Raw genomic sequence first — 19,807 nt, 5'->3', positions numbered from 1 at the left:
GTACTGACATCACGTGTCCTCTGTCGTGTCGCACGTTGTCTGGCTCACGTCCTGCAGGCTCCCTTGTCCTACATCTGAAAAGAACCCTGAGGTATCTAGACAAGGAGAAATGGCAGCAGCCACAGTTCATCCCAGTGAGACAGTCCCACAGTCCTGGGAAAAGGAGGACTCTGTAGCTCTGGTCACAAGTAACCAAGTCACAAGCCAGACTGACCCATCACTGACAGCCTGACCCATCACTGACAGCCTGTTGCTTTGGGAGTCAGCCAGTCAGACGCAGACTCGCTGCACGTGAACTCACTGCTGCCTCCGGGACCAACACCAGACTCGCTTCCCCAACCCCATAGACCAGCAGTTGGCTTTGCTCAGCGAGGCCGTGTCTGACCAGCCAAAGTGTCCCTTAAATAGGCAATATATTAATTTGTTCTGGTCTCGGATATTGAATGGTGTCTCTTCAACACTGGGGCAAATTTCTTTCATGTCTATGTTTTAACCACTCACTGCCCAGGATCAATACTTGGAATGATGAAGTGATGGATTTTAAAAAACTCGAACATTCTGAATTATGGTTTTCAGCCCTCCTTTGCCCAGTGATATGTTTAGACAGAAACAGGAGCTTGGTGGAGGGATGTTTGAATATTATTCCTCCAGCTCCTTCCGAAGACACGCTCCCTGAGAACGCAGGGCTCCTACAGCCGACGGGATTCTTTCCAAAGCAGTCTCCTCCCACGAGTGCCCGTTAACCCAGGGATGTAGTGTATAAGACCTTGTTTTTTTAAATCAACTTTTAAAACAAATGTCACACTTGAAAATTCAGAGGCTGAGCGAGTAGCTCTGAGAGGTGAGGATGTGGCTCTGACAGGACAGCAAGTGGTGGGGGGGCGGGGGGGAGGACAGGTGCCCCTGGAGCTGGAGGGGCTGAGGGGCCGGCAGCTGCTGCTGAACACCTGTGCATTTCTTTACTCCTGAGTCACCCCTGAGGTTTTTACTCAGCCAGGCAGGAGAAGGACTCAAGCTCCCACAGAGACCATCCAGTCAGGCCACCAAAGACACAGAGCCCAGAAACTGGGTGAACTTGCCAGTCACAGAGCAAGTCAATGGCAGAGTCTGCAGGAGGCTCGGGGTCTCCTGGGCGCCCCCCCCTTCCCACCCTGTCCCCAACGGTTGCTCCGACTGTCACAGAAAGGAAATTTGGTTCCATTACAAGCAACCTCTGAAGTTACCTTTTAAGAGCCTTTCATGTAGAAAGTGAATCAGTCAAGCTTTGAGAGAAGTGACGTTCATGAACTTACATATTTATTCTCTTTCTGTACATATTGGCAATGATAAAGCTTAAAGATGCACGTCCTATGAAATATGCAAAAACAAGGAATTTACATAATAATTTATACTTCAGAAAATTAAAGTTGAAAAACATCTTCCGCATCATTAGAGTTCACAGTATTTAAAGTAAATCAAGCTTTTCCCCCTTAGATTTCAAACTATATTGTCTCAGCAGAGGATGATAAAATCTAATCAGGAATAAAATGATCAAGTTTCTGGTTTATATTCAGTGCATGAGTAGACACTATTTCGGTATCAGGCTGTTCCTGCACTGAGGCTGCAGCATTTTTTCCCAATCCTTCACCTCCTGAGTGATGTGACCCAGCAGAGGTCACGTGGCATGGAATGGTTACAGCATCACCAAAACCACCCACAGTGGACACATTCAACCAAGTGGTAACGTCTGGTGGTCTGATGCCTCATTTCCACATAATACTTTTTACAGCCCTGAAAATGGAAACCCTGGCATCTAAACACAGCCAAAATGTTAACACTAATACAAGGCACTGTGCTATGGGGTTTGGTTTATTTATAGGACAGATTACGTTTGCATAGATCGCTAGAGATTTAGTGTGCAATAAAACGGAGGGGCCCCAGCGTGCGTGGTCTTGTGATGATGAAGGTGAGTGACTGACTGACGCTCCTTCCGTGTGGGAGCAGCACTGGCATCTTCTCCAGCCCCAGCCTAGTGGGCAGGTCCCCGAGGTCCCTACAGGAGAGTTCTTTGCTGGAAAAGCTGCAGGTCAAAGCGGACCCAGACCTCCCCGGTGGGGACCTCGTGCAGCAGGAGGCGGCGGGTTGTAGGGCCTTTGCTTTCCTGTTCTGTTCGAATTTTTGCCACCGGAATTTCAGTACGACCCAGGAAATCTGGTGAATAAACATGGGAGAGTCAAAAGTCTTCTTCTTTAGAAAACTGTTAAGAAAAACTACCACAGGAGGAGTGTGTGAAACAGGATTCAGACAACTTTCAAATCCAAAACAAGTAACTTCTGGTTAATGTTTGTTTGATATTGTGACTGGAGGCTCGACAGATGCCAGGAGGGGAACTGCCCCGTTGGAATCTGCGTCTCTGGTCAGGGAATGGCTCACCCATTCTGTAGGTGCCAGGAGCATAGGGAGTGTTATCTACGTAGGGAGTGACAGAAGTCAAAGACCCAAAACACACCTGAGGCTGCCCCCTCCCCTGGGAAGGCAGCCAACATGCTGCCAACATGAGCTGCTGATGACCAAGGGCCCGTGTCATTTCCCTTATGGGGCAGAAATAAGGCTGAGCTCCCTGGATCGAGACCCTAGGTTCTAGAGTGTTGGGGAAACTTCAGATCCCCTGACCGAGGTATACTTTACCATCTGGAGAAAACTGGTCTCTGTCAAACATGGTGAGACACAGCACATCTTGGTAAAGATCCTTAATAAAGAACTGGCAGTTAAAATTCCACTTGGGATTTAGTGTGTCCTGGAGGGTCCTGGTGGTGTAGCTCTGGGAGCCCATGCTGATTTCACAGTACGGATTGCTCTTCCCTAAACAAAAACAAACCGAAGACACATGTGGCTGTGTAGGTAAAATGAGTGACATCGGGGCCTTCCTTGAGCAGAAGCAGGACCCAAGCTGATGCTTGTCTACAGACCAGGCCGCTGCCTGAGGGCCCACATCGGCCGGGGGTCTCCATGTCCCCAGTGCTGATGGCATCACAACCCTGGGAGTGGCCATGTGGGCGTGAATGCCCCAGCCGCACCCCATGCCTGGGAAGTGTCCATGCTACTTGCTTCGTGCTTTCCCCACTCAGAAGCACTGAGGCTTGGGGCCGGGGCGTGGGTGCTTATTGGGGAGCAGAGTGATGAGAGTGTTGGGCCAACACCCCTTTGAATGACTTTTAAAATGCTCCCGTTACTCAATGCTCAGAAAGAGTGGGGCCATTCCCACATCTGTTGAACGAAAGAAGCATTTACCATTTGGTTTACAGGCTTTTAGTTCTGTAGCTTCAATCACGTGCACCATCAGACGCCCAATGCCTGACGTCTTCTGAGAGCGAGCTACAGAAGAGAAAGACAGGGCACGTCAGTTTCTTCTCACACAGCACAGTGACAACACTGCGTTGTTCATACTCACAGTCCATCTCCTAACCCACCCCAACACTGCGCAGCTTCCCCTCCACTGCCCTGGGCCCAGCAGTCCAGCGTCTGGCTGCTCTGCGCCTCTGCCTAGACCGGGGCACCTGCCAGGATGCCTTGCCCGCTATCTCTACATGTCAGTGTCATACTCATCCTTCAAGATGCAGGTCCAGTCTCACACCTCACCTCCCAGACCCCTTCCCTCCTCTGTGCATCCATTATTCAGGACTTCTGAGCACCCCACAGCCTGCTGGGCCTGCGGTTCCATGTCCTGTCTATCTCCTCTGCAAGGAGGAGCCACTGTAGAGCACAGACTGTTTATTCATCCTTGTATTAACCCCTCAGCTGCCTAGCAAATAGTAATGTGTACGTTATAGTCACTCAGTATTGGACACTTACGAACATTTATTGGATACTTACTTTGTGTTGGGCATGAGCTAGACCTCTACATAAATTATTTACACTGTATGGTTACCCTACAAGGTAGTTCTTTATAACAGCCATCTCCATATATGAGAAAACTGAGGCTTAGAGGGACTGAAATGCTCAAGACACAGAGCTTCTAAATGGCAGCGTCAAAACTTAAGCATCAGATACCAAAGTCTATTTTCTTAACCACTCACCATAATTCCAATGATATGTAAACACTTCAGCTTATAAAGCAGTTTCACTTAAGACCTTGTACTATTTAAGGAGGTACCCAAAAGCGCTTTCAATATGGAGAGAAATGAGTCAGTGAACTGAAGATTATCTTGGCAAATATGAAGTTAGTTAAGCAGGTTTTACCCTCAGGGGTAAAACTAACCAAAAAAAGCCTGCTTGGTGAGCAACTGAGTTTTGAAAACTCAGGGAAGTAGAACCTTGCCTGTGAGAAGGGGCCCGCACCCCCAGGGCTGCCCTCGGGGCTGCACTTGCACTCAGTTCCCCTTGAAGGCAGGGCTGGGCCCTATTCACCTTGTAGGCCTGGTTGAGACTAGCATGGGGCCTGGCACAGAGTAAGTAATCAATAAATGTCTAAATAATTAACCACGTGGAAGATGCATCACAATACATATAGTATGGACGTTAAGCCAAACATGGGAAAACTCTGATTTACATCTTTGACAAATTAAGAGATCACTGTAATGTGTTACAAATGATTCAATCACTGATTTTTCAATAGCAAGCCTTTAAAGTAATATTAAAACACGATTCAATTAGCAAAAGCTGATTTACACATACCTTTCAGGAGTACATAACAAAATAAGGGAAACCTGAATAAAAAAACACATAAAGAACTGCAACTATGGCAGCCAGGAACCAAAGTGGGGGACCGGGCAGGGAAGGAATGCCTGGAGGTGGGGGTGGGGGGCAGGGTCTCAAAGGTGAATTGTTCATTTAGGCAGTGGGATGGGCCCTGCGTTTGGGGTAAGAACTTTGTCCTTAATTTGGGAGGTGATAGAGAAGATGCTTAAGGAGAGAGATGCTGAGAGCAGCCCTGTAAAACGAATACTCCAGAAATGAAGGGGATGGGTGACGGGGCAGTGGGGGGTACCTCATGCTATAGCTTGGGTGGGAGACGGGAGGGTCTTAATGCGGCTGTGCCACTGGGAAAGGAACAGACCTCGCAAGTGAAAAGAGAACAATGGAGAGAACATATGGGACTTGGCGCTCACTTGAGAAGTGTGTGTATGGGGTGTAAGGGGATAGCACGTTTCCAGTCCAGGTGACTGAGGACGACATCCAGAGATTCTCAGCAGCAGCTACTTCTGGAAGGAGGCCAATTAATCCCACGTTGTGGAGATGCCACTTTGTGATGCCCAGGAGAACCCAGGAGAAGTCCCGCAGATGTGTTTGGAGAGTGTGGGCTCAGGAGAAGGCAGCCCAGCCATGACCAGTGAAACTGGGATGAGATAAGGAAGGGAGATGGGAGAGGCTCATGCCAGGGCAGAACTCCCACGTGGGAGGAGGAGGAGCTAGGAAGGAGACGAAAGAAGACTCAGAGGGAGGAGGACCCCCAGGAGTGTCCTGGGGTGCAGGTGGAGGGAGGAGCCTCAACTTCCGCCCTTTAGGTGCAGGGAGCTCGAGGATGGAAGTGTACCCTGCCCTTGGTTAGGTCACTGGTGCTGTGTGACCAAGCCATCTGCACACTGATGGGGACAGTAAGTGCAGTGACAGGCTGGTGAGTGAGGAGGAGTCGGGGAGACGTAAGGGCCAGGTCCTGGTGTTGAGGGAGAGGGAGGACTGCGGGTCTGGGGGGAGGGGCAGGGTAGGGTTGGGGTGGAATAGGAGGACAAAAGTGTTTGTGAGCTGGAGGGAACAGGCCGTAGAGGTGGAGTTTGATGGAGCAAAATGGATCACACAGAGGTGGGGTTGGTTGTGCATTGAAAGGACCCCCCTTCCTGGAAACAAGAGTGAAGAAAGAGGGGGGAGGGACAGAGACTTTGTCACAGAGAGAAGGGAGGTGTGGGAGCTCATACTGGCTGACCCCTGGCTGTGTAGTAAGTGGGTGTGGGGGGCTCAGGGAGGCGCCCAGGAGGTCTGAAACAGCTGTGGGGGAGAAGGGGACAGCAGCGCGTGAGCTGGGCTCTGCTGACTGATCCACAGCTTTCATTTCCCGTTTCCCCCTTCTCTGAAGGAGCAGGAGCAGCAGCCTGTGTCCTGAAGGTAAGACCCCACCCCGTCCTCCAGGGCCCCTGGTGGCTGGTTCCAACCCTGCAGGGCACGACCTACTACCTTGATAGGCCTTCTCCCGTTTCTTCTTCTCGGTGTCGATGTATTGCTCAGAAGCCGCCTTGATCTTCTGGACCCACGCAGTCCTGGAGGAGAAGCAGAGCACAGCCCTGGGGCAGCTTTCCCACACACCTCACAGGTCCAAACAGGAGCCCAAGGATCTGCACCCATCTTCTCTCATTGGCTAACCTCCGCTTGAACAAGTTTCCAATCACAGACTTGATATTGGTTCAACTCAAAGACTTGTTTGCTAATTGAGGATCGAGCTGAGAATGTCTAGACAGCTCTTGACCGCTGACAAAACAGCAGGCACTTGCAAGGCGCCGGGACACGGACAGGGAAAATGCAGGTCCCCGGAGACCAGAGGAGCATGGGCTGTCACCCGAGGGACTTTAGCAGAAAGTGAGGTGCAGGATCTGCCCGGTGGGAAGGTCCTGAGGAGGGACCAGAAGCAAGGAACCCTGTCAGGAGGCAGGCAGCTGCGACAACCCAGCACGTTTGAACAAGGCCTACCAGTGGGGCTGGGGCGTGGGCACTGGTTAACAGAGGCTGAGGATACAGCGTTAGTAGGACTTGAGCATGGACTGCAGATGGCTGTGTGGCAGATGGAGATGTCTAGCCTTTCTCCTAGATGTCAAAGCAGGTCACACGCGGTCAGGACTGACCTCTCGTTAATGTTGTCTGTTCGGAGGGTGTAGACCCGGTCAATGTGAGAAATGTGGAAGACAGGCTCATCGCTGGAAGGGTCTGTGGGCAGTTTCACCAAGACTTCATTCAGGAAAATGGGCTGAAAGAATTAAGGCCAAAACACAGGCTGTGAGATGGGCCAGGACACTACCCACCTATGTCCACAGAGAGTTCTGTCGGAGCTGAAGAGCTTTGTGGAGAAGCAGAGAGGGGTCTAGCTTCTGGAGCCTTTCACGTGGGAAAAAAGAGACTGCCTCCATTTTGTAAAGTAAACATCTGGGGAAGATTAGCTGTTACTCAGACAGGAGCTCCGAGCCTCCGTGACTGCTCATGTGACAGGGTCTCTTCTCCACACAGTGGCACTTGGCACTCTGCCTCAGAGACACCCGGTGCTAATGTGGAAGAGGTGGGATCACGGGTCATGTTTGCCGGGGAGAAGCCGGAACCCAAAGCTGGAGTCCCCTGGCGGCTGTCACAGGGAAGTGAAGGCCCAGCCACACTGCAGCTTCTTCCCCGGGAAGTGACCAAAGAAGCGTGAGCCATCTGGAAACAGGCACAGAGTCAGGAAAGGCTCAGGCCAGGAAGGAGGTCCCGAAGGTACAGGAAAAACCTCATTCTGCTCCTGATGCTGCTGCCAGGAACGCGACACTTACCATTTTATACATTTTGAACTGGGCGTTGGACTTAGAGCTGAAAAGTTTCTCGGGGGCTGAGGAAACAGCAAACTGCTTGACCATGTGGGTAAGAAGCAGAAAGTCATTGAAGAGGAATCCGTGTAGTTCCTTATTGCTCTTCGTCTTGTATAATTTCCCACTGTGCAGAAGCTTCCGGGGACCCAGGCAGTTGGTAAGGGAGTTGAAAATAAGTTGCTTAAAAAGAAATTGTCAGTTGGTTAGGTCTCTGCACAAACCTCTCCAGCATCCCTTGACAGGCCCGTGCCCTGGATCTGAGGGTACGGTGGTAGAATTTTCTAGTTGGGAATGTGCCCGTACTCATTTACCTTTACACAATTTATTTCTCTTCAGAGTTCAAACTGGCATGGTGAAAATGATTATGCATAGCCACAGAATACTGATTCGACCAGCTGAATTCAAAGACCTCAAAACAAATATCAAATTTGTCTTTACAGGAAAGGAAGATGACAGCCCAAGAGGGGGCAGGATGGCGGGTCCACAAGGGCTGGGCTGAGGTGTAGACTGTCCACACGAGGGGGCGGCCTGAACCTGGTTCACCACCCAGAGCTTGCCTGGTGGCAGCCAGGTCAGCACCACAAACCTCACCTCCGCAAGACCTTCACACTGGACATGCGCCTGGATCCACTCCAGTCGGTCTGAATTTTCCTTCTCCCGAACCCCTTCATTAACTTGGGAGCAAAGCTCCTCTGCCCGCTCGAGAGACAGTCTAAGGGAGGAGTGGTCTACATGATTCTCCGGGGTGTTCTCCAGAATCTAGAAAAGAGAGGCTGTGTTACGTGGGATGTCCTGTGTCTACCACCCACCCAGCCATCCTGAGGCTGCCTACATGAGCTGGGTGCGATGCTGGGCGCTGGAAATACAATGGTAACCAAGCAGTCATTGGCCCTCGAGAAGCTCATGGTCCCACAAGATCTTGGGGAGATTGGTGACTCACAAGAGGGTGTGCCAAGTGCTACGTGGATCAAGTGCCCTGACACCTGTGGGTCTTTGGTGGCTCCCCGGCTGGGGCTTGGTAAGGAGAAGCAGAGCACAGCCCTGTGTTACAGGGCACCTCCCTCCTGGTCCCCAGTAACTGAAGCAGTGAACCCTCCAGTATAAACTGGCTGCAACTTGACAAATGTGTGAATTTGCTGAATAGCAATGGTTCATAACATTTTTGGGGTCATTGATCCTTTTGAAAAATCTGATGAGAGCAATGAACCCCCTGCTACAGGAAGAATACAATAAAATTATGTCATTAGCATTTAGGAAAACACATACAGTTCATTCTGAAGTGACTTCAAACTAAGGTTACAAATGTAAAAGAACAGAGGCCAGAATACACAGGACTGTGGTCCCTCCGGAAATGATCGGGTCCCACCTGGTGGGATCCCTAGTGCACGAGTCCACAGTTCCTTTTCACAGTCCCAAATGGGAAACAGCCCTGAAAGCCTCAAGTTTTTTTTTCAATGCTTATTTGGTGGTAAAACCTGACCTAAACTGAAGAGATGTATTTATTTATTCTACTGATAGCGATTATTCATTTATTCACCGTAGGAATATCAGTGTGTTTGGCGATAATGCGGCCCCAGCTTTGTTGGGGTGTCATATTCTGTGAACTCTGAAACACATTGGGCCCAAAGCATTTCAGGTGTGGGACTGTGGATTAATGTGTATTAATGAGTCAATTTGGTATCATAACTGTAACCTAAGCTCTGTAACGAGGCCTGTACTGAGTTAGCATGGCTTACAGACCAGTGGTCAAGGGATCCATCAATAGAAGCAAGTCTTATATTATGTCTTACAAATAAATGATTATGTGTAAGATGATTAATGTAGTAATGATTATTGGTGGAATGATCCTTTGTAAAGTCTGTCTTCTCCTTAGAAGGTACAGTGGCTCAAGAGGCCCGTATTTCTTGTGTCAAAAAGATGGATGGATTTTAGGACTAATTAGTCAGCAAGTTGAGGAGATGATGATGAGCTGTTTAAGACATGCTGACATGGACACCCCTGGGACACCAGGTAAAGGTGAGTGGTCAGTTGGTGGACAACTTTAGGTCTCAGCAGAAAGACTGGAGCCCACGGTTGCACTAATGGTGGACTCCGCCTAGGCTCAAGATGGGCTGTACAGCCAGAGACCGAGAGGGCCTTTTCCTGCCCAGACAAACACACCCATGACTGTGAGAGGCCGGGGGAGGACAGGTTACCCAGCAGACATCGGACGCTTCTTCTATCGGCCCACATCAAGGACTCAGCCCTTCAGAGTATGTGTGTGTTCACATGCTTGTGCCTGTACACACACAGGTGCATGCACACACACACAAACACACACACACACACACACACACACACACACACTCGGTGCCTGGTCCATCACACAGTGGAGTCAGACCATGGGGCAGGGTGACGGGGTCCCTGACTATCAGCCTCTGTAACCCCACAGGGCCCTGCGCCTCCGTCCCACAGGGACACTCACGCTTCTGATGAGGAGAGGGTAGCGGGTGATCCTCTGCATCGGCTTCAGCAGGAAGCTGGAAAGGGGCATTCCTTTACATCGAGGGTCGGACGCCAGCTTCTGCAAAATAACTGAGAAGCTCGTGAGGAAATCACAGCCCCCATGAAAACAAAGAAACACTGGCTCTACTCCAGACTTTGACCACATTTTAGATTTCTAATTTCTTTTAAAAATTCAGGATCCAAAATGAAACGTTCAGATGAGCAGTAGGAATATCTCACCTCATGTGCCAAACCCAGCGGGGGCTTCTCCATTCTTTCTTACGTGCATTTGACAGTTTGTGATCACTCCCTCCTCTGCTTCCAGAACCACCCTCCTGCGGCTGTCCTCCCAGCCCGCTGACCTCTGTCTTCTTCACCTTTCTTCTCCTCTTCCCACTCTTAACTGTAGGTGCTGCTGCAGATCCCTTGTAGTTGTGTCCCCGAGTCTGTAACCCAGACCCTCCCTGGAGCTCTACACTTGCCACATTACTCTCCTTCTTACCTGGATGTCTCAAAGGCACCTCAATACCTCAACATACCCCAAAACAAAGTCCTCATCTCCCCTCATAAAAGCCTACCCTTCTACTTCTATGTCTGAGTTGGTAGCACCGTTCTGTACTCACTTGCCCCCACCACCCACTCCTACAAGTCACCATTGACACCAATCTCTTTCTCTTCTAAATAAGTCTTACCTTCCCTCACCTCTGCCTGCCCATTGCCCCTACTTTATTAGGAACAATCACTACCATTTATCGAGCACCTGCTATGTGCCAGATGATGAATGTGGTAGCTTTTGCTAATTCTCGCCCTTCTGCTCTTTCTTTACTTGGCTAATTCATACTCATCTCTGAAGACTCAGATTATACCTCCTTTTGTTCAGGCTCTGCCCTTCCTTGATGCCTTTCCTCCCTTTCAGGGATCCTTCTCGAGCCCCCAAAATAACCTGTGGCTACTCTATCATAATGCCACAGCTGGACTGGGTAACACAGGTAGAGGTGTCACGTTTAAGGTGTCTCAATGCCCCGCCAGCCTGTTAACTCCAGGAGACAAAGGACCACATCTCGTTTGCTTCCCCTCCTAGTTCTAGTACAGTACCTAACAGGGTAGCTATAACTCTAGGACGATCATTTTTAATGACTGAAAAATACACTTACTGTAATTCACCTAATCATTTACCACTACTGGATATTAAAATTGCCCCCTGTTTGTGGGATATATCTATGTAGCTATACCAAGCATCTTCATGTTTTTTATTTCTATATTTTCTGAGTTTTTTTAAAGTAGCATTTTAGAGCATAGCTGCTTGTTAGATTTGCTTTTTAATATAATCAACACCATGCCTTTCATTATGAGACTATAAAGTTTGTATTTATTTTTACTATTGTTACAATTGTGATGACACTGATACCCTATTTACATTGCTATTACTGTTTGGAAAAAAATTTTAAATCTTTTACTATGCTTTAGAAGGCAAATATCCTACATTTCATTCTACTATTGATTATTTAAAACATTCACATGTACTCACAATTCTATACTTACCTAATCTGATCAATGTTTGTTTCTAGGATCTTAGTTTCTTTCTATTAGAGTTTCTGTTAGTTCATTTCTAGGCAACCCCTTGCCTCCCACCCTAATCACAAGTTGAAAGGTTCTGTCCTCAGTGCCTTATATTGAACCATTTTTGTATCTCTGAGGTTATCATAAAGAAGATAAATATAATTGGCATTTATTAAATGCTTACTATGTGCTGGTCTCTGTGCTAATGTACTTTAGAAGTATTATCTCCAGTTACTAAAGGCACCAAATGTTAAGTAACTTGCCCTGGTCACACACTGGCCAGTGATTGGGCTGGGATTCCAATCCACACAGTCGGATTCTGAAGCCTGTCTTATTATCTTGCCTCTTGGGATGACCCTATTTGGTTGTGATGTGGCCTCTTTTTTTCATGTAATCCTTAATTTTATTCACTGATGTTTTAATTAAGCTTTCAACAACTGTATTTGTAAGGAATATTGGGTTAATACTTTTTTTTCATTTTTGTAATTAAATACAAATACAAAAAAGGCCTTGGAGTCAGGACCACTTTTGTCTTATATCTTGAATTAGGTAAGTTTTCTATTTTTTTCTGTGTAGTTTATATAATATGGAATAATCTGTTTCTTTATAACTGGAGAGATTTCACCATTAAATCCATCAAGTAAACCCAGTTCTTCTTTTGGGGAAAGTTACTCAATTTTTTCTTTGGTTAACAGTACCTTTAGATTTGCTATTCTCATTAAACCAGTTTTCAAATGTTTAAATTTTGTTAATGTTTTCATATTAGCATGTATTTTTGAATCGTATACCCTTTTACTTGAAGAAATATGTTTGTATCTGTTCTTGTTTTTACTTGTTTGTATATTTTTTTCCTCCTATTTGATTAGATTTACCAGAGTTGTTTTGTTAGTTCTTTTCAGTGTACCTTTTCTTGGATATATTGATATATTTTGTGCTTTTATCTTTACTACTTCCTCTATGTTTCTTTTGGAATTTTTATCTTCAGCTTATACAGCTTCTATTTTATGCTTAATTATTTTTCCATTCTTTTCTGATAATGAAAATACTAAAATTATGTATTCTCCCATTAGGTGCTGCCGTGACTGTGTAATAGATTCCAATATGCAGTACTTCATGAACCCCCCAAAACCGACAAGTAATGTAAAAAAAGCAAGAAAACAGATTTTACTTTCTTTTCCCTCACAATTTTAACATGTGTAGTAATAGTTTCTGTTACTGAATAATATCAATGAAAATGACTTCTTAAAGTGTGACATTCTATTGTAACAACTAGCCATACTAAGTTTATTGTGTTACTATAAGGATGTTGTTGTTTCATTACATCATACATAGCATTGTCCTTCTGAGTATAGTTCTAGCTTTACTTCTCCTTATCAACTGCCTGTTTTTAATTTACCATGGCATCACGAACCAATCATTTCCTCCTCTTCTCATTGGTTTCTGGAAGGTTTGACGACGTCTGTGAACACTTCCAATAGATGTATATGAGCACAGATACACATTTTATGTATTGTCTAAATTCCTAGTGTCACCATTTTTTCCTCCTCTCATTTCCTTTTGTCCTATTTTATTCATTCACCTATTTAAAATTTATTTTATCTTGTTGCATTTTATACATTGAAGTAAGCTATGTTATATTCTTTATGGAATAAAATGGGTATTAAATAAATACAATTTACAACATTAAGAATGTGACATTTTAGATTTTTTTTGGAGTAAAAAGTAGCTGATCTATTTAAAAACACTCTGCTATTTAAAGATGGGCAAAATCATGGCCCCAGTGCCAAGAAAAATCGACTCAACATGAAAGGCAACACAAAGCCATCAGAAAATTCCTTGCGGTATGTGTATTTCCTTTGGAAACTGACAGGGATACCAGGCTTGGTTGCTGAGATCTTGAGTGGGCCGCTGTCCGCCTCCTAGATGCCTCCGCCCCCGGCTCAGAACGGGGCCGGCCTGCCTACGGTCCCCGGATGGAGTTACCTTTAAAAAGTCTTTGAAGTCCGCGTCTTCATCTGTCTTCTGCTGTAGCAGAGCTGCTCCATTCAGCTGACAGCTGCAGAACCGGATGTAAGCCTGCATGTGGGACAGCTCGGCTGCCAGGATGTCCCCAATTGTCTGTACCGGCATCTTCTCACCACCGGTCTTCTTCCGAACACGCAAGGCCCTGCAACCAACACACTCTTTCACTTTCTGCTTCCATGTGAATATCCTTAGGAAATGAAGGATGAATACCACGGGGGGCTAATGGCAATGGTAACCAGTGAGCCACCTAAAACCTCTGGCCCTGTGCGGGGCAGTTGGAAGGAGGAGGAGGCCGCCTGGGCCTGGAGCTCTGCTGGCCCAGCCAACCCGAGGCAGCAAAGAAGAGCAAGAAATTGAAGTCTATACACTTGGGTGTTTCTAGGCCTTTGGAATTGTTTTGGTTTCACCTTAGTTTCTTAGCAAAGTTTCTTTTGAAAAATTCTAACTTGGTTGCAGCTGAACCAAGAAAGAAATTTTATACGCTCTGTAGGGAAAAAAGCGAGCAGGAGCCCACAGAGGCCAGGTGTGGAGGTGGAGGTGAGCCTGGTCCCCAGAAGTGCTGCTGAGCCAAAGGACAGCTGGGACTGCTCATAAGTCCTCCCAGGAGCCTGTCCTCAGGGCCGTAAGGCATGGAAAGTCATCCTGAGGAAAGGAATTTCACGGGACACGGGACCGAGGAGACTGCCAAACTAGCCAGTTATGAGCTGCTGCTTCTCTCCTGACTCTATGTCCCCAAGAGACAGTCATGTTGGGATCATATGTTAATGTATGGTTTGTTTCATGATTTAATTTTTTTCTTTGTTTAATCAAAGTATTTTTTGTTATATTTTTTTACTTCAATAATTATGTATGTTACAGTTGCAGGGCATTTCATAAAATGATAATAAAATGAAAAGCCTGAGGGAGCAGAAAACAGTTGACATGTCCTTTGCTAAGTAGCCTGTGCAGAAGAGTTATCTGTGAAAGGCTCAGTGCTGGGGGCTGGGGGGCGGGGGGTGGTCAGTGCAACGACAAGTGAGGCTCTGGACTCATGGACTCACTTCAGCAGCTTTGTGTTGGACATGATGAGCTCCTTCCAGTTGACAAAGATCAAGGTCATTTCTCCTTCAGTGAGGAAGCCTGACTCCGCCATCCGTTTCTGAAAAACCTAGATTCAAAACACAAAAGAAGTAAGTTGGCTGAAGTGTGAAGACATAGCCGATGTGGTCTAAATCAGACAATATCTTCACATACTGGAATTAGTAAGATCATGGGGTTTTTAAAGAAACATATTTATGACTGTTAACTTAAACTGCATAATTTCCCTACTGTTTACTATTTGGGCTCCTATCAAGGCTGATTCTAAGAACTGAATCTGGGAGTCTCTTCAAGAAGAGAAGATTCGCATATCATCTCCTGCAGGGTGTTACGGAGCTTAAGCAAAAACCTGGGCATAAAGCACCTCCACTCTAAGCGCTTGCAGAATTGGGGAGGCATGACCGCTGTCAGGTTGAGGACTTCAGTATTCTGGAAGCAGTTTGTGAGTTCAGCAAACAAAAGGAACGAGCAGCGATGACCCATGTTAACCCCAAGACTGACCGCCAAGCAGATGTGGACTGCAGAGGTTGACTGACTGAAGGAGAAATACTACCCCACATCAGTACTCCATAGCACTTACGGATTTATACAGCATTCACATGTACATACATGCTTGTGTGTGTGTGTGTACACGTGTGTGTGTGGGGGGGAGAAGAGGTTTCTCAATTAAATTCATACATGATGCAGGTCAAGCTGAGTCAGGCATTGTTATTCCGAATTAACCCATGAAAAAATAAAGGCTGAGAGAGTGATTTGCTCAAGGTCCCAAAACTAGAATATGGAGGAGCTACAACTAAAACGCAAACTTTTTGACTCTAAGTTCCCACTAAACACGTAAGATTCCCAGGGAATAACTTTAAAAGCCTTAAGGAAAGAGTGAAGTTTTCTGAGACAACTCTCCTCAGGTGTGATCTTTCCAAAATACACATGACATGTTATTCTCTATAAACATCATTCAGAAGCCCTATGATAAGATGTAAACACCTTTTTGAGATTCATGAGACTTGTATGATTTGCCCTCTGCCAACCGCACCAGCCAGGCCCTCAAGTACGTGCCACTCCAGCCACACTGGACTACTTGCAGGACCCTAATTCCGCTCGCACATGCCTTCCCACATCTATTTCCTCTTCCAGGCTTGTCCTTCAGTCTCAGCTGCAGCCTCCCTGGGAAAGTCCCTCCTGACCAGGGAGGTCCCTTTCCTCTCGGCTCAAAGCTGCAGAGTTCACCTCTCTGCCAGCCCTCACCGCACTGTTCTGTAACTCTCTCCACACGACTGTGAGCTCCTGGAGGGCAGGAACTTTCTCTTTTATCTCTGCTCTCAAACACAGTGCTTCACACATAGGTTTTCAACTAATGTTTACTGAGCTGTGTTGAATATGGAGCCAAAGAATTCAGATAAAAGTGCTATGAAGTGGACTTCTCTAAACCTCTACACAGTGCCAAAGTCAGACTGAAGATGTCAGGACACGTCTGTGAGAATGAGCCCCGGAAAGGCAGCCGACCTGCTCTGAGGTAGCTTCTGAAGGACAGGGAAAGCATCTGGTGTCTCTCTGTTCTGTCACTCACTGCTTAATTTATGTTATTGTTAATTCATTCTCTTTACCCGCTTTGTGACAGAGGAGGCAAGCAGAGGAGCATAAGATGGTCGGGCCCTCTGGGAACCTCCATGGGAATGGGAACGAGAGGGCCTTGCCTGTGAACAGTGATTTCATCTAAATCTCTGACCCTGACTTAACTGCTTGTCCCTCAGAGCCTCTCATGAGGTGGGCAGAGTGGGAATAACCAAGGCCTAAGTGGTTATGTCTGAGGTGGGGCTGGCACCCAGCTCGGACTCGTGTCAGAGAGGTACCTCCACACCCGTTTACAATCCCTCAGGACTGCAACATGGCCAGCTGCACGGCTGATGCTTGAAGGCGTTAATAAAATAGATGGGCTTTTCTTTTTTTATTTTAATATAGATAATAGAAAAGTGGATATGAGAATAAAATGAAACATACGGCACATTTTCAATTACATGAAATGGTTAGATATATGATCATTCTATAAAATGAGTTGTTTCACACACACATCTGTTCATATTTTTGACCAAAAATGCATACTGATATGTGACAATAACACAACACTGTTGCCAACCACACAGATACTTGTATATTTTAACAAGATCCATTAATGGTGTAGAGTCACTGGAAAATATGTTGGAGAAGATGGGCTTTTCTTGTAGACGGTCTGTGCTTACCAGAGGAGCGCAGACATGAACACACGTAATTCCTTTAGTACTGATGCAAGGGCCTGCAAAGGGCCAGGCTAAGTTTTGGGGGGCAGAATGAAGGATACATAATCTGCTCTCTAGAGCTCACAGTCTTGCAGGGGAGACAGACTTTATCACCTGAGAAGTGTGGTGTACAGCTGAGAGGAACAAGGATGGTGTCTGGAGATGCCGGCCTGCGCACAGCATGGAGAATGACTCAAGGGCAGGCCTTGCTGAGGGGCAGATGCAGAAGGATGCAGCCTCTGCTCCATGCCCGTCAAGGTCACAGCCAGGTATATGTTGCACCTGTTGGGCCTACGTGAGGGACACCTGTTCTCCTCAGGTTTATTTAACTGGGCTTCTAATCTGAGGGTCTTGACACATTCAGCGAGAACTAAAATCATGGAAACAAAAGTATAATAGAACTATAAAGCCTAACTTTGTTTACTCAACAGAAATTTTTTTTTTTTTTTGTGCAGCCGCAATGGAAAACAGTATGGAGGTATCTCAAAAATCTGAAAATGGAACTACCTTATGATCCAGTAATTCCACTCCTAGGTATCTATCCAGAGAAATCCAAAACTTCAATTCAAAAATCTTTATGCACTCCTATGTTTATTGCAGCACTATACACAATAGCTAAGACATGGAAACAACCAAAATGCCCATCGGTAGATGACTGGATTAAGAAACTGTGGTACATTTATACAATGGAGTATTACGCAGCCATAAAGAAGAAAGAAATCTTACCATTTGCAACAACATGGATGGATCTAGAGAACATTATGTTAAGTGAAATAAGTCAGACAGAGAAAGATAAGTACCATATGATCTCACTTATTTGCGGATTCTAAAGAAAAGAATAAGTGAATGAACTAATCAGAAACAGTTTGGGAGACACAGAGGAAAAACTGAGGGTTGCTAGATGGGCGGGAGGGGTGGGGAGTGGGGGGGAGGGTGAGGGGATTGGAGGGCAATCGGTGACCATAGGATGGCCACGGGCTTGAAAATTAATCTGGGGAACGTAATTTGGTGGTTACCAGAAGGTAAAGGGGTTGGGGGGTGGGGGATGAGGGTGAGGGGGATCAAATGTATGGTGATGGAAGGGGAGCTGACTCTGGGTGGTGAACACACAGTGTGATTTATGGATGATGTGATACAGAATTGCACACCTGAAATCTATGTAATTTTACTAACAATTGTCACCCCAATAAATTAAAAATAAATTTAAAAATATATATATATATATTCACATGTTAATTTTTTTTATTTAAATTTATTGGGGTGACAATTGTTATTAAAATTACGTAGATTTCAGGTGTGCAATTCTATATCACATAATCTATAAATTACATTGTGTGTTCACCACCCAGAGTCAGTTCTCCTTCCATCACCGTATATTTGATCCCCCTTACCCTCATCTCCCACCCCCAACCCCTTTACCCTCTGGTAACTGCTAAATTACGTTCCCCAGATTAATTTTCAAACCCCGTGGCCATCCTGTGGTCACCGACTGCCCTTCAATCCCTTCACCCCCCCCCCCCGCCCATCTAGCAATCCTCAGTTTTTCCTCTTTGTCTCCAACGCTGTTTCTGGTTAGTTCATTCACTTATTCTTTTCTTTAGATTCTGCAAATAAGTGAGATCATATGGTACTTATCTTTCTCTTTCTGACTTATTTCACTTAACATAATGTTCTCTAGGTCCATCCATGTTGTTGCAAATGGTAAGATTTCTTTCTTCTTTATGGCTGCGTAATACTCCATTGTATAAATGTACCACAGTTAACAGAAAAAAATTTTAAAGTGCTACTCTAACAGCTGTTATTGGCTTAGAGGTCACTGGTAATATTAATAGGCACAAACATACATAGTAAATATACGATAATTGGGATATATTTTGCAATATGGTCTTATTCGGTTTTCCAAACTGATACAAATGTTAGGCGAACACTCCCCCTGCTTAATAATTCCTCTGGAAATATCAAAGTTTATGAAAATGTCAGGTGTCGAAACGGCAGTGTAAACATAGTTAGGCAACATTCTGAGGTAGACAAGCTTGCCCTCCCACTTACTCATACCCTCGTTCTTCCTAGATGGTACCTGTACCATTTCTGACTGAGGCACTGGAGTATCCTCTTGTTCTTGCTCTTCACTCTGAATGAACTAATCTGGGGGAAAGCGCTGATTCGAGATCTTCAAGCCCTCGCAACGGGTAGAGAAAGGATTTTGACGGTGTGAGAACTCTCGTCACTACTTGTGAATTCACACATCAAAGGTGATACCTCGCTTTGAGGCCCCCCCCAACCTCTATGCTCCTAGAGCCAGTCAGTGGTGGGCTCTCACCTCCACGACGAGCTGAAGGTCGGCCACGTACCGCTCTTCAGTCTGAATCAGTTCGTGAATATAGCCCTGCCTTTTCCTCTCCATCGGCTGCATGGTGTCCAGGGTCTGCAGATCAGCACACCCTATGGAAAAACAGGGTAGAGTTAAAAAATATTATTTTAGTCTTCTCTGTAGAAAACAAATCTATCAGCAGATGTGCTGGGTTTACAAATGTTGCCTTGAAAGAACTATATACACAGCTTTGCAGAGCCTGGAACTTCTGCGGAGAGCGCACACCTGCGGACTGCTGGCTTAATGCCATGCAGCACCCGAAAACCGCGAATTAGTAACGTTTCACTGGGGTCCCAATTTCCCTTCCCAATACGTAATGACAGAATTAAGGATTTTTAGGAATGGCCTCAGAGAGATCAGAACTCTGCTGAGCTCGTGAAGAATCTATGCAATTCTCACCATCTCAAGACATTTTCAAAGTTATTGAAATGATTAAATGAATTAAATGCTTGAGTCCAGTGTTTTCCAAATTGCTGGTCATGGTCAGTGGATTGTTA

At 46.0% G+C, this 19,807-nt stretch overlaps 1 protein-coding gene across 4 annotated transcripts in view; it reads right to left on the bottom strand.

The window, feature by feature from the left end:
* Positions 1–1,281: 1,281 nt before the first annotated feature.
* Positions 1,282–19,807, bottom strand: part of ITSN2 (intersectin 2) — a 123,965-nt gene continuing 105,439 nt past the window's right edge. For all 4 annotated transcript variants that reach the window (XM_033124600.1, XM_033124602.1, XM_033124599.1 and 1 more), the window contains 11 exons: positions 19,260–19,381; positions 14,630–14,736; positions 13,548–13,731; positions 9,985–10,083; positions 8,112–8,279; positions 7,485–7,700; positions 6,810–6,931; positions 6,148–6,230; positions 3,271–3,354; positions 2,668–2,841; positions 1,282–2,190 (listed from right to left, as the gene is read on the bottom strand). In XM_033124600.1, the coding sequence (XP_032980491.1) occupies positions 2,033–2,190; positions 2,668–2,841; positions 3,271–3,354; positions 6,148–6,230; positions 6,810–6,931; positions 7,485–7,700; positions 8,112–8,279; positions 9,985–10,083; positions 13,548–13,731; positions 14,630–14,736; positions 19,260–19,381 (1,517 nt within the window). In that variant the 3' untranslated portion in view covers positions 1,282–2,032. The remainder of the gene's footprint in view (positions 2,191–2,667; positions 2,842–3,270; positions 3,355–6,147; positions 6,231–6,809; positions 6,932–7,484; positions 7,701–8,111; positions 8,280–9,984; positions 10,084–13,547; positions 13,732–14,629; positions 14,737–19,259; positions 19,382–19,807) is intronic.

The sequence above is a fragment of the Rhinolophus ferrumequinum genome, chromosome 13, assembly GCF_004115265.2.
Source record: "Rhinolophus ferrumequinum isolate MPI-CBG mRhiFer1 chromosome 13, mRhiFer1_v1.p, whole genome shotgun sequence".
Lineage (NCBI taxonomy): Eukaryota > Metazoa > Chordata > Mammalia > Chiroptera > Rhinolophidae > Rhinolophus > Rhinolophus ferrumequinum.
The sequence above is the reverse complement of the archived record's forward strand: the minus strand, read 5'-3'. Positions and strand labels throughout refer to the sequence as shown.